The sequence below is a fragment of the Ips typographus genome, linkage group LG1 (genome assembly GCF_016097725.1).
Source record: "Ips typographus isolate SLU linkage group LG1, UJ_Ityp_2.0, whole genome shotgun sequence".
NCBI lineage: Eukaryota > Metazoa > Arthropoda > Insecta > Coleoptera > Curculionidae > Ips > Ips typographus.
In genome coordinates this window covers 25,839,178-25,853,932 of record NC_138422.1, presented here as the reverse complement: position 1 = coordinate 25,853,932, position 14,755 = coordinate 25,839,178, and the positions used below count along the sequence as shown (strand labels likewise).

General features: G+C 37.0%; 2 protein-coding genes across 3 annotated transcripts; both read right to left on the bottom strand.

Moving 5' to 3' along the window:
- Positions 1-512: 512 nt before the first annotated feature.
- On the bottom strand, positions 513-5,156 carry LOC145740285 (SCY1-like protein 2). The gene is made up of 6 exons (XM_081995735.1): positions 4,895-5,156; positions 4,223-4,843; positions 3,076-3,281; positions 2,714-3,016; positions 2,347-2,655; positions 513-1,644 (listed from the first exon to the last, which is right to left on the bottom strand). The coding sequence occupies exons 1-6, from the start codon at positions 5,031-5,033 to the stop codon at positions 748-750; spliced, it is 2,475 nt and encodes an 824-aa protein (XP_081851861.1). The 5' UTR covers positions 5,034-5,156; the 3' UTR covers positions 513-747.
- Positions 5,157-11,355: 6,199 nt separating this feature from the next.
- LOC145732065 (uncharacterized) lies at positions 11,356-12,423 on the bottom strand. 2 transcript variants are annotated; one of them, XM_081984105.1, is made up of 3 exons: positions 11,940-12,423; positions 11,638-11,817; positions 11,356-11,607 (listed from the first exon to the last, which is right to left on the bottom strand). In XM_081984105.1, the coding sequence occupies exons 2-3, from the start codon at positions 11,815-11,817 to the stop codon at positions 11,443-11,445; spliced, it is 345 nt and encodes a 114-aa protein (XP_081840231.1). In that variant the 5' UTR covers positions 11,940-12,423; the 3' UTR covers positions 11,356-11,442. The 2 variants fall into 2 exon arrangements, with proteins under 2 accessions (XP_081840231.1, XP_081840227.1); XM_081984101.1 differs by having other exon boundaries at positions 11,356-11,817.
- Positions 12,424-14,755: the final 2,332 nt, after the last annotated feature.

Below are 14,755 nucleotides of genomic sequence, written 5' to 3'. Positions count from 1 at the left end.
CGAAATTCGAACTTATCGAAGCAAAATAAACTATAACTGTAAACAACAAACAACTAAACATTTGTTAAAAAAATTATAATAATCGTTCAAAATGGTGTCCTTCGACTTCAATGCATTTTCTGCAACGTTGGACTAAAGAATTGACTGCTCGTAAAATTGGCAACCTTCTTTTTTATAAAACTTTAACACCCTGTATTTCCTGAAAGACGCATTTTCGGGATATAGTTTATGGAGCAAACTGGGAGTATTTTTGGCCGTAGAATACGTGGTTAAAATTTGTGTATTAAACCCGGAATCACCCTGTATAAATTGTCTTGTGTAATTATGCCTCATGTTTTAAGTTTCTATGGTATAAAAAAAAAATACAAACATACACACAAATCAAATTTAGTGACATATGGTACTGATGTGCCTCCCATTTTGAAAGGCTGATTGATGGGTCTCAAATTGTAACATGCTGCGGGTTATTCTGCCCCTTTAAGGTAAAGTGCAAATGATCTACCAAACAAACATTGATAGGTGCATTGTCTTTATTTAAGTAAACCATGGAATGTGTCAAGTATTACGTAAATAACGCAATGTATTATAAATTAATATTTAGTCATAAAATGAAACAAGCCATTCTCAATTTTTAAGTGAGATTCTTCACTAACATTAACTGTAATAAAACTGTGTAAATTAAAACGACCTAAATCTGATAAAATCACTTCTCAATAAATATTTAAAATTAATTTTAAATTATTAATATTAATTTAAAAAGTCTAACAAATCACTTTTACTTAACTGATGGTTATTATTGCTGGCCGGCTGATTGAAGCCGCCTGTTTGCGGCAGTAACGGCACCTTTCCGCCGCCCAATTGATTCATTGGAGTCCTGCTTGCCGTATTATTTAAGCTGGACGGCAACAAACTGTCCAAAGCCGACCAATTCTGCTGAACAGAAGCGCCTTGCGGTTTAAAAGTTGATGTTTGTGTAGTCGGTCCGCCCATCCATGGGCCAAAATTCTGGTTAGTGTTGTTGATATTGTTAAAATTCATAGGTGACGCTGCAAAACCTCCAGTCAACTGTCTTAGATTACTGTTGTTGTTTGAGTTTATTGTTTTGGGAGTGTTATCCAGTAAATCCCCGTCCAATAAATTAGCAGTCAAATCTTTAGGTGGACTTGCAATGGGGTTAACAGCTTTTTTAGGCTCTATACTCGGTTGGTTGTTAAACAACTTTAAACTATCCTGTTGTTTTGCCAGGGCTTGCTTTTGTTCCATGCTCATAAGAGAAGCAGGCGCAGGTGCTAATTCAAACCCAGCAAACGCGTCTACTTCTGCGGGTTTCACGCTAGGTGTCGGCATGGTAGCCGTTAAAATTTTTTGCTCGTCCTTGACAGTGTTGAGCTGTTCTAGTTTAGTGCGATGCTCGTTTTCTACCGCTTGGAACATGTCTTTGACTAGAGAGGTTATCGCACCAAACTGAGCAAGCGTAAGACCGTTTTCAATACACAACGGAATAAGAAAAGGTAGAATACGTGTCGCTAAAATTTCCTTGCTGATGCCTAGTTTTTTGTGTGTCATGGCAATTTTGTAGATTCCTAGAATACCCATCAGGACGGCGGGTTCTCGAGAAGGTATTTGCGGTAAGAATGGTAAGACCTGATAAAAATTGAAAACTTGTTGGAATAACTATGAATTATAAAAGTAAAAAGTTATTTTTTGTTTTTTTAACTAGACATTTAGTGGCAGAAAACCTTTAAAAAATAATGTCACTATAAGGACAAGAAAGGTTAAGTAAAACTGTATAATAACGCCACACAGTTTCAGGGTAAAACCCATCTTAATGATATCAATACCTAGTCTCTACCTTTGATAGTTTTTATACCAGATGAAAACGTAAAAAGTACTCCTTTTGCGCCACTATTATGTTCCTAAATTAAAGTCGTAACTAAATCGTCATTTTGAGCCAAAATCCATATGTTGCTATTGCAGATTGATGTTGACACTATTCTAGCTTTGAACTTATTACATTTTTACTACCTCAGATTTGACAACAAATCAGTGAGTTTTTATACTTTCTTGCACTGTCAAAATTAACGAAACACCAGTTTTATTGATATTCAGGATCAACTTATTGCACAATTGAGTAATGTTATGTCAAATTTTTTTTAATATAATTCATTTCTTTTTATATTAAAGAGAAAATACATGGTTAAAAATAGAGAACCACAACTTACAAACCAGTAAAATTAAAATATTCAAACTTCTTGAATGTTTTCTCTGCTCCGTAGTTTTAATTAAAGTATTAATTATTTTTTTAGGTTGTAGAAAGATGAAATAACCGACTGCAAAGTTACTTACCTCATCCAAGACTAGCCATTTATCCAAATGCTCCAACAACTTCCCAACACACAAAAGACAGTTTACCCTCACACTCAAAGTAGAGGTACTCAAACAAAGCTTCTTAATTCTCGGTAATAAACTATTTTTCACATTGGCATGATCCAGCAAACCGGCAAACGTTGGCAACACTGACAAACACAACTCGTGGATTTGGGCTGAATCAGAGTCAAGTCCCCTGTACAACATTGGCAGGACATGTTGTTGCACGTCTTCTGGTGGAGTCAGTTTGAGCAACAACTCCATTTTCTGGAGCATTATTAATAAAATCTACAAATAATGGATTTTTTAGCAATTTACCACTAAAAAAATTTCAAAAAAATCGTACTTGTATAGGTTCTGCCATTTTCATCAAAGGTTTCAAATGTGGAAGTACAAAAACTTTATACTCTTCCTTAGAGCAGTCTCGCGCAATTTCAAATATGCCAGGAAGAATAAAAGGTACCATAGTGGGCTGGCCTAGGTCCCTAACTACGCAGGCTAAAACTCTTTGGAGTTTTACCCGATGCGGAAGTTTGGTCAAGGCTTCCGGTAACCCTTTATAAAACTGGGACTTTTGTAAATTGTCCCACTGAAGCAGGGAGTCAAGGTAGGTCAAAGTTTTCACTCCCACGTCGTCAAAATACGGAATCTACATCATCAAAAATGCTGTAAATCTGCAATTTTACTCAATCAGTGCCAATCAGCTACCTTCATGAACTGGTGAGCGTCAGGTCGAATTTCTGGAGTGAAATTCAACAGGAGTTTTACATATTCCCTTAACTCTTCCGGAATACCTTGCAATTTTGTTGTGCTTAGGTTCTTAAGTTGCTGGGCTCTGGATTTAAATTGTTGCAAGTCTCTGATAGGTGAATAACATTGCTTACCAGGGGAATGTAATGCATACACAAGCATACCTGCATTACAATAATTTGGTATTTAAAACTTAGAAGTTGAAAGTGAGTCTACTTAAAACTAAATGAGGACTGGGATCTTGGAAGTTAAAAAAAGACCCTCCTAACCTAAATAATGATCTTTTGCATTCAACAATTATAGTATAATTTTGAAAGACTAAATTAAATGAATTCTTGCAGGGATAATTTTTTAGACATACATCAGGGTATTCCTACATATCACATGACCACTTAGACTAAAAGTACATATACATTTATTTTATTTTATTTAATTCCCAGGTTATTTCTAGAAATAATTGGTTTGCAACTTTTATTATTAACCAGCAAGGTATTATACAACTCTATCTACAACATGACACACTTGAAGTCCTAGGCATTTTGGTTTTTTGTTTTCTTTGTCAATTATTACATCAAAAAATCTTTTACAATCTACCCTAACATATCATAAATTTGTCTAAAATCATTCCTAATTAAATAATAATTTATTAAATTTTAGCTTCATAGAACACAAATTCTTTCAGAACCTATTTTCCCACATCAAAATTGTATTTTAGATTTCAGTAAATAAGTCAGTATTAAGCTTTCTTCATTCATTTTCAAACACTTATATTTCTAGGAAAATTAGTAAGAGTTTGGATTGAATTCAGTATGAAATTTGACAGATTTTTGGAAACAAAACCAAGTTTAGTTACAAGTTTTCAGTTTAATCTTCCAGTAAAGATTGCATTAAGCTTAAACATCCATTTAGATATTAAAATTGTGATAGTCCAAAAACAAAAAAAAAGGACAACACATTATACACATTAAAAGTACCTACTGAAGTTGTTAAGGAAGGAAATTTGTGTGTAAATAAATACATAGACAACTTGAGGTGAATAAAAACAACAATTAATATTTATCAAAAGAATCAAATCAGGATTATTTGGAAAGTACCAACTACTTACCCAAAGAAAACATATCACTTGCTGTGGAATGGCTCTGGCTCACAACACACTCTGGTGCTAAGTAATTTAAATTTGGCTGGCAAACACCAGGTAATGTTGGGGAATAATCTTCAAAAGGAAAATTTGCAACCTGATTGGCAGGATTAGTGTTATGAACACTAAAATCCAGCCCAAAAATCTTCCACACCCCTGATGCATTAATAACCACACTTTCTGGACAGATATTCTTGTGTAACAACTTGACATCATTGTGCAGAAACTGTAATCCTTCAGAGATTTGTAGCAGCCCATATTTGATTTCAGTGTCAAACAGGTTGTAGTCAGACATGTTGGCCGGCTGAGGCATGTTGTTGGTTTCACCCAAAACATTGGCCAAACTGGCAAAAACTGGTTCAGCTGCAAAAGCCAGACTGTCTCTGCTCTCCTCCAGAGGATGTTGAACAGTTAATACTTGTGGATGTCTGATTTTGGTTAGTTGTTGGACGCCACGTTTAAGGCTTTCTAGCACCAATTCGCGGTCGTTTTTGTTCCATTTTTCTAGCTGGCGCTTCTCAAAAACAAAAATGGAAGCTTCCTGTTTGGTTGAACGTTTGGTACCTTTGTAAATTTTCCATAGAAGACCTGAGTGAAATTGTTAGTATAAAAGTGTAAAATAGATAATGTTTTGCTTACCAGGCCCTGCTGAGGCAATGTGAGCTGACGATTCATATTCCCTGGTCACTGGATTTCCTGGCAGCACTCCTGATAACTGACTTACAGTCTGGCTCACTGAGCTGCTAACTTGGTACAAATACTTGTTGAAAACCTCCATTTTCGAGTTGTTCGGATATTTTTTAGTAACAGGAAGTTGGGTTTTGAAACCCAATATCAATAACAATATTGCAACTACTGAACAGTGAACAGTCACAACACTTAAACTTAAAAAATAGTAAACAAACAGGAAAACTTCAAAAACATGTGGTCTTAGGTGACATATGTCACTTAGATCAGTTACGTATTTTTTGTTTCAGGTTTTGGCGAAAGTTAGAATGAGACAGTTAGACAGACAGATCATTTATCATTTTTCATTGGTCATAGATATGACAAGTTCTTAGATGGGAATAGATCAATTACATACATGAATTATTATAATGTTCAATAAAAGTAATCTAATGTATATATTATAGCCAAGATTAAATTAAAAAAATTTTAATTTAATCTTTTGAAAAATAATTTGAAAAAAAATAAATATAGCACATAAATGAATTTAAAAATTGTCCATGAGTGAGTCTAGTGACAAAGATCGAGTAAAAACTCCCAGTAGGGAGTAGGGCTCAAAGTTTGTCGGAAAAAGAAAAATTCGTGTTACGTGAAGCTATCGCTAGGGGTCGAAACCCAGAGAAGGTGATAAAAGAGTTAAAAGATTTTAAACCCGAGCATCACAGTTCGACTGTGAGTTTCCCTGCTCCGACACAAACAGCAACTTCTTCACACAAACAAAAGCTTGACAAACCCAGTTCAGTTTGTTTGACAGGCAGTGAGGACGAAGAAAATACTCTTGACAATACTGTCGTGGGCGTTCAAGCTCAAACTTCCCAAGCCTCGGCTTCGACTTCTAAGCCCCAATCTACGGAAGTTTATTTCAAACCAAGAGCTTCGTTAAGTAGAACTCCGCCAAAACCACGTGAAACAGAGGATCCTTGGCAGGAAAGTCCCTTAGAAGTGGTAGTGCCACCAAAATCCCGCCCCTCAGAATTATTACAAAGTTCTAATAATTCTTGCCCACCCCCTGTGATTCGGGAAAGAAACCGTGCCATACGCCCTAACGATATTTTAGTAATGGCTAACATGACTTTACAAGCAGCTTTGGCTGAGCCAAAAACTCCTGCCACCCCAAAGTTTACATGCCCATCTACATTTAACCCTTCTATTGACTCTCCCAGTATTTTTATAAATAAATACGAAAAAGCAGCGATTGTGAATAGCTGGTCAGAAAATCATAAAATATCTTATTTGGCTAATTTTTTGGAAGGTCCAGCCCATACGTGGTTTAGTAATTATATTAGTGAGCCAGAGAATCAGATGAAAACATGGCTGAATATTAAATCAGATTTTTTGAAAGAGTTTTCAGGAGAACAGCCACTCCGAAAGTTAAAATTTAGATTAAACACCCGCAAACAGCAGGACGTCGAAGACATTAAAAAGTACTATTATGATCTATTGGCAATCGCAAACGAGATTGACCCAGAAATGACTTTTGACGCATTTAGGGATCATTTTGAAAATGGTTTACATCCGTCTTACTATGAGATGTATTATTTGCTTAGTTCTAGCAATAGAAATTTTAACGATTTAAAGCAATTGGTCATTAAAATAAGCGATATAAAAGAAAGGACATTGGTAAACCAAATGACACAGAGTACAGCTTTATTGTCAGTATCTGCGGCAGTCAGTAACAGTAACAGTGGTAATAACCCAACAAACCGGCAAAGGACCTGGAATGACACCAGGCCACGGACATTTTTTAATAGGAATTTTTCGAATACGATTCAAAATCAAGCACGAAATACCTATGTTCCAAGGGTGAATAATTTTAGACCAAATCAAAATAATCCGAGGAACAACTCATTCAATAGGGGGCGACAATTTGTAAGAAACAATTCGCAACAACCCCGGAACCAGGATACTTTTAACGGGAACAGAAATCAGAACTGGAGGAATAATAATAGCAATAATTATTTGCCTCGTACGAGAACGCACGACGGCCGGGTTATTTGCATTGATTGCCGTAGGCCCGGTCATGTGTCTTGTAACTTCAATAATAGGCCTTTCCAAAGGAATGCACCTCAAGGCCGAAGAAACCCAAACGACAGAGGACAGTTTCAAAACTAAGAAGCCCGACCGAAATTGTCCAATTGTCATCTACGGGCACCAGTAGACAAACATTAATAGTACATATCAAACTTATCACAGTTAACGATAAAGATAACGTCCCTGTTTTACTTGATACAGGAGCTTGTAAAAATGTAGTCGACATAGATTATATCAGTAACATGAGACGATTACAAGACAATATACAACTGGTAACCGCAGGAGGTTATCCAGTTCAACCTCTCGGCAATTCAGAGGTAATTATAAAGGTTAATGGCACAATTATTTTCGTTGAGGCACTAGTGGTGCAAAATTTATCAAAAGCCTTAATTTTGGGACATAACTTTTTGGCTAGTAAAAAATCATTGATTGACTATAATACCAATACTGTGACATTATACCATGAACTTGACCCATTGATTTTACATTTTGGCAACAATGTCAACAACAACATAGGGGAAATAGAACAAATGGAAGATACTAATAAGGTATTTGCGAACGTCGAGATTGAGTCAACCGCGCGAAGTTTGAAGGTTGCACTTGAAACCGACTACAGGGTCGAGGTTGGTCGCGAGATAACGGTAGAGCTCGAATCAGCTAAGAAAAGGCCACAGGCGTCATCAAACGATGATGTCACGATCTCTGTACGTCTCGCTTTAAATATTGCTGCTCTCGTTACTTTCCAAGTTGTTGCAGCCAGTCAGTGGCGTGCTATTATTTTATCAGTAAAATGTAACATTTTCGTCGTTTTTAATAAAGAAAATAAAAGACAACAAGTTTTTCAAAGGAATGGAAACTCCTTCTGCTTCTTTCTTCATAAATTGTAAGACGTTACTGACGATTTCACGGCCTTGGCTGTATATGATAACACCTTTCTTTCCAACCTTTTTGAAAGACATTTTGACAAAATAACGTTTTTTATTCATAACACTATGTGAACTTCAACTGCGACCATCAACAATACAACCAAAACACCAGACTAAAACGGAACCTAACCTAACCCCCTAAGTCTCCCTGTCCGCCACTACATTTTTTTAAACTTGGCAACACCGTTTAGAGTGCCGGCTAGTAAAAGCATATAAAAAGGTCCAAATGTACCTGGCCGCTGCCGCATCTGTTTTAATTGTGTCCAAGTAAAAACCGTACTACGTTGCCAAGTGGCTTTTTGACCGCTTAACAATATATTTTCGGGAATATTTTAATAGGACGCCTCTGATTATATCTAATGCGACGGCAACTGTAGAAGGAGAAAGAAATAGTTTTAAAAACTGCGTCATTGATGATGCGGTGGCCTTTTCTCATCTGATTCGAGCTCTACGACTGAACTGTGCCTTATCTCCGCACGAGTTCACGAAGTACTGCTTTATCGAGAACGATAAATACCTACGACCAAAAGGGTTGATTTGTTCAAATATTTTTGTAAGAAATGGCAAATGGTACATCAAAATTAATAATATGAGGTTTAAAGAAGTGTTCATATTGAAAAATACCACAATCGGTTATTTACAGGAAAATATAGAAATGGATATAACAAAAATTCCAGTTCATTTTATTGATGAAACTGAAGATGATGAAGAAATGATTACCATGAATGACCATAATCTAAGCAATATAACGAACCCAGAATTGTGTAACAAATTACAGACATTACTTTCAGAATATAGTGACGTTTTTTCAAAAACACCAAAATATATGGGAAAAACCGATGTCATTAAACATGAAATCGATGTAGGGAACGCTAAACCTATAAAACAGAAACCTTACAGAGTGGCACAAAAAGAAAGAGAGATAATAGATGAACAGATAAGAGAAATGGAACAATACGACATAATAAGACAAAGTAACTCGCCCTGGGCAAGTCCCGTCGTATTGGTAAAGAAAAAGTCGGGAGAGACACGATTTTGCGTGGATTATCGCAAGTTAAACAATGTGACGGTAAAAAATTCATGGTCAGGATCTAATATTGAGGATATTTTGACGTACTTAGGAAACGCCAAATATTTCTCATCGTTAGACATGTATTCAGGTTATTGGCAAGTCAAAGTAAAAGAAGAAAGTAAGCCACTTACTGCCTTTACAGTGCCAGGTCACGGATTATGGGAATTTAATGTAATGCCTTTTGGATTGTGCAATGCCCCGGCAACATTTCAACAGTTAGGAGATGTAGTGTTTAGAGATTTAAAATGGAAGGAAGTTTTAATTTACATGGACGACATTATAATTTTTTCTAAAACGATAGATGAACATGTGGAAAAATTACGTAAAGTTTTCAATAGACTCCGAAGTGCAGGCTTAACACTAAAACCTAAAAAATGTGAATATTTAAAAGAAAAAATTAATATTCTTGGTTATACAATTTCGAAAGATGGAATTTTTCCAGATAAATCGAAATTAGTTTCAATCGAAAATTTTCCAAGGCCAAAAAATGTAAAGGGTGTACAAAGTTTTTTGGGACTTTGTAACTACTACCGGAAATTTATAGAAAATTTTGCAAAAATTGCACGTCCCTTACATGATCTAACAAAGAAACAAAATAAATTTGATTGGCGGGACATACATGACAAAGCATTTGAAACACTAAAACAAAAATTGATTAGTGAACCAGTTTTGGCACATTTTCAACCAAATAAAGGATGTGAATTGAGGGTAGATGCATGTAAAGATGGAATCGGAGCAATATTATTGCAGGAAGATCATGAAAATGCGTTACACCCAATAGCATATGCAAGTAGAAGCCTTAGTAAAGCTGAAAAGAATTATTCGATAACAGAACTTGAAGGGTTAGCAGCTATATGGGCGCTATCCTATTTTAGACATTTTATTTATGGAAAACCTATAAAAATAGTGACTGATCATCATGCGCTATGTTGGTTAAAAACCTTGAAAGAGACTACTGGACGTTTAGCGCATTGGGCGTTAAAGTTATCTGAATTTGACTACACAATACATCATAAATCAGGAATTGCTCACAGAGATGCAGACTGCGTAAGCAGATATCCTGTTTTGCCAGCAAATACGAAAGTACAAGAAATTGACGAAATACCAACCTTTTTATTGGATATGCGTAACATTGCAGAATTGCAAGCAAAAGATAAAAACATTTTGGAAATAATTCAGGCTATAAAACATCCTGAAGAAGCTACAATTGGTATACGTAAGCAAGCGAAAAATTTTAGACTTGAGTCAGAAGTTTTGTACCGTATAAACCCGCATGAAGTGGGCCGGACTAAACTTTTAGTGATACCGCAACAGTTAATAGGGGAAATTTTGTACTCCCACCACTCAGAACCGCTGAGTGGCCATTTGGGATTGTCAAAAACCCTAGCGAAGATAAAACAAAGATACTATTGGCAAGGGTTGCAAAAGGACGTGGAACGTTTTGTAAAAGGATGCCCGGATTGTCAGGCCAGGAAAGGCCAACAAAATCAAAAGCCTATTGGTCTGTTACATCCTATTCCAGTTGGCACCCCATTTGAAAAAGTTGGAATAGATTTGTTAGGTCCGTTTCGCAGAAGTAGCAGCGGCAAAACCATGATAGTAGTAGCGACAGATTACGCCACAAGGTGGGCGGAGACTGACGCATTACCGAGCGGCAAAGCCGGACCTGTAGCGAAATTTATACTGGAGAGAATTATTACAAAACACGGTGCACCCAAGGAATTGTTAAGCGATAGAGGGAAAGTTTTTCAATCAGAATTGGTTACGGAATTGCTAAAAAAGATGGGGACAACGAGTCAGTTTACTACTGCATATCATCCCGCAACTAATGGCTTAACGGAAAGATTTAATAAAACTTTAGCCAATATGTTATCTATGTATACTAATACTGATCAATCAAATTGGGATGAATATCTTCCACATGTGACTTTTGCGTACAATTCTGCAAAACAAGATAGTACTAAATTCTCACCATTCATGCTGGTGTACGGTCGAGAACCTATTTTACCAACAGAAGCAAACTTGTTGCCACCCTTAGAAAGTAGTAATAGCGACCAAATTAGAGACATTGGTTTAGCAGTCAGAAATTTGGCAGTTGAAAATATAAAACGGCGTCAAGACATAGATAAATTACGTTATGATTGTAAACACCGCCATGTTGAATTTGAAGTGGGGGACCAAGTGGGGGAGACGTTTTCACTCCTATCAGGAAAGTAGGAAAAAGTGAAAAATTACTGCTTAGATGGTTTGGTCCTTATTACATAAATCGGAAAATGTCTGATGTGGACTATGAGATACGAAAGGGCATTTCGCCAAAATCTGAAGTGGTCCATGTAAGCAGAATTTTACATTACCATGACCCATGGACACCAGAAGGAACCCCGCAACAAAAATAATACAAGCATTTCGGTTAATAATTTATTTTCTTTGTTTTAAAAAAAATAAAAGTTCACTGTCTTTGCATTGCTGCCTATGGCTTCAACAGCCAAACGCGGCGCCACCGCTATTGAGGCGTCGTTGACGCCGCCTTCCTCCTCTGTTCTGTCTTCCTCTGGGGATGCTGGAACCCCAGGAGGAGCCTCCACCTCACCTGCCACCTCAGGAGGAGCCTCCACCTCACCTGCCACTTGAGGGGGAGCCTCCGCCTCGCTGGCCGCAGAGGGACCAGCTTCCACTCCTGGCCCCAGTTTGAGGCTGGCCGCACCCACGGTGCGTCGGGCCCGCTGGGCAGCCAAGAGGGCCATCAGACCGGCACCGCGGCCCCGGCCCCGGCCCTTTTTGGTGGCGACTTCACTTCCAGGTTCCATCTGAAAGGGAAGATATTGTTAACATTGGATAGCGAAACAAAGAGAATTTTTCTTTGGAAGGAAAAATATATCGAAATGATGAATAAAAAAAAGGAAAAAAAAAAAAAACCACTTATACTTACTTTCAAAAATGACACGATGCACTACAAAAATACTGTGAATGCACTAACAAAACACACACGAAAAAGGAAGGTAAAGTTTCGTGTGGGTCAGAGGACGAACTGTGGAGAATGTGATAAGAAAACCGTATAAATACAATTCAGATCCCTCTCCACCGGAAAGCCAGGATGCTGAAATTTGCAAAATGCTTCCAGACGATGAACTTGTCAAATGTTAAGGTTATCAGAGAAATGTTTTCCCAACAGTTAAATGGTGCACCATGCTTAAACCCATGGGATTCGCTGATTTGGCCAGTTCGGAATAATATCTTAATGAGACCAGACATTGTTCATTGCAGACCGATTAATGCATAAAATGCAAAAATGCAATTAAGCATAATGTTTAAAACAAAGTAACAATTATAATGTACGGCTCCACATATTGAGCTATGTACCTATTTTTACAGGGCCCAAGGATTTTATTCTGTTATCTGCGTCTGAATTTTTATTGCGCAAATTCTTAAAATTCAAGAACAGATATCAGTTTAATTTTCCCTATGTGATAAAAAATGGTTACATGTAATGGAAATAAAAACATTGAATATTGTTATTGTAATGTAGGTACCTACAAACGAATAAAGATAAATAATGATGTTGTCGGTGTAATAATCACCTTGACCATATAGTTGTTTATGCATTTGGTAAAGAAAGCAACTAATTCGCGAGCGATAAGACAAATTTGATTCATCGCTACGCGCAGTTATGAATAATGACTAATTACTAGATTCGTTTAAATAAACCCGAATGGGACAACAATTTACAGTGTCATTTTAGAAATTGGTCGTGAAGTAACAGTTGGGTGAAGTTGACCTATAATTTTCGCGAAAGTGCCAAAAATGGAATGGATCGTGAATTTCTTGTTTTATATTAGGTGTGTTACCGAAATAAACACCAAACTGTATTTATACAAATTGGCACTGTACCACTTGTGGGAACTGCAAGGAGAGTTTGATCAAGTGGTACCAATACAATTATTGGGGATTACAAAATCTCTACTTGGCCTGTGGACTCAAATTATTCACACGGAGTATACCATACTGCTACTTAGCGAGAAAGTACGTCAAGGGGGTACCTACTCCGTTTTCGACATGTGATTGTGCAATTTGCATATCACCCCAACAACCTCAATATCGACCTGAGGATTTTTGGCGAGCATGGGAAAATGTATTTGTGCAAGGATGTCCTTGTGCTACATGTGTGTACGGGAGAACTCAATTTTTGAGTCAACCAGGTCATCCGCCATATCCGCATGCTTATGTGACGCATGATATGACATATCAGTTTCGGGTACCAGTAGTGCCCCAAACGCAAGAAAGGGATGGAATATCAGAAGTCAATTCTGCTGGCACATCTTTTGGAGGTGCATTTGGACCTCCTGAATCACACACAAGTCAGGTCGACCGCAATCCGGCACTAGGCCCGAATCCGGAAAACCTGGCGCAGGTGCAAGAAGGGGGGTCCATTAATCAGCAACAAACTGAAGAAGTTCTTAGACACGCGGTAACACAGCCGTTTATCGCGCAATTGGAACCATTTGACAACATGGGGCCATATGCTACGTATCAGCAGCTATGAGATCTGCAATTTAATTTATGTTACCTCATTATTGTTTTGTATTTTAATGGCTATATATATATGCATATGTTGATACAGACGTGATATACACAAGTGGATGATATATAAAAAAATATATATACAATAAAAAAAATTTGGAATGTATGATGTCATATTATCCCCAAATAGCGAGTATAATCTAGTCATGAAATTAATCAAATTATTTTTTTAGCGCCATGAACTAATAGGTGTGATAAAAATGTTTCGCTGAAGAGGCGAGTATTCCTGACACGACGCTCCGACAATCTTGTTGGTTGATAACGAGCTACTAACATAAAAGTTCGACGTTGTTTACATGACTAATTGTGATTACGCGGTGCATACACGGGATTCCTTGCTTTACAGCATTTGGAAAATGAATTTCACACGTTCCATTTTTTATTTTTTAATGGAAAATGGATCGTACATACTAACAAATAAATAAAGGTTACAAATGATGCTCAAATTAATTTTGTTATAAGACATAATATTGTATATTAAGCCTTAAGTAACACATACTAACCTTTTGTCTTATATTTCATGTAACACTGAGGGCTATGTAAGAAAGAGGCGAACTATGATGAGCCATTATTGTTGTTGGAACTCCCGATGGGCCTGTACATTAATACGAAGGTCCAAGCTAGCCGAATCATCGATTCATTGATCGACCCACACCACAAATATTTATGGAACAGTGATCACAATGGTGTTCAGTGATGTGAAATGCGAAGTTTGGCTCATAGGACTAAGCCTCTATTGAACTTTTCTCAGTGTTGCAATATTTTTTTTTTGTTCTGCCATTGCCGGAACCGAATATTAGGTTTCTTGTTGGAATAAGTACTAACTTATTATTAAGACATGATTGTAAACTTAACTGAGTACCATGAAATACTCACATATGTAAACCTACTAACCATTTATCATAATACCTTGGTATGTACACATGTACATTTTTGAATTTATGTTAACGATATGTTTTTTTTCTATTGTTTAAAGTTTTTATTATTGTTCATATAAAACTGGGGACCAGTTTTTCTGGGGCGGAGGCATATGTCACGAATGGAAAATCCGTTAATTGAAAAGATGGACTGATTAACTTAAAAAACATCGAGGATTGCGAAATATTAAGCGCACGAGGCAAGGTCGCATCACGTTGCACCGAGTGTGTCATCCACCGAGTGCACCGT

Excerpts from the sequence above, each read along its gene's own strand:
- LOC145740285 (XM_081995735.1), bottom strand. The coding sequence starts at position 5,033 with ATGGAGGTTTTCAACAAGTATTTGTACCAAGTTAGCAGCTCAGTGAGC. Across the intron at positions 2,656-2,713 it reads AAATGGCAGAACCTATACAA|ATTTTATTAATAATGCTCCA; the intron begins GTACGATTTTTT and ends CATTATTTGTAG. Across the intron at positions 1,645-2,346 it reads AATGGCTAGTCTTGGATGAG|GTCTTACCATTCTTACCGCA; the intron begins GTAAGTAACTTT and ends AATTTTTATCAG.
- LOC145732065 (XM_081984101.1), bottom strand. The coding sequence starts at position 11,817 with ATGGAACCTGGAAGTGAAGTCGCCACCAAAAAGGGCCGGGGCCGGGGC.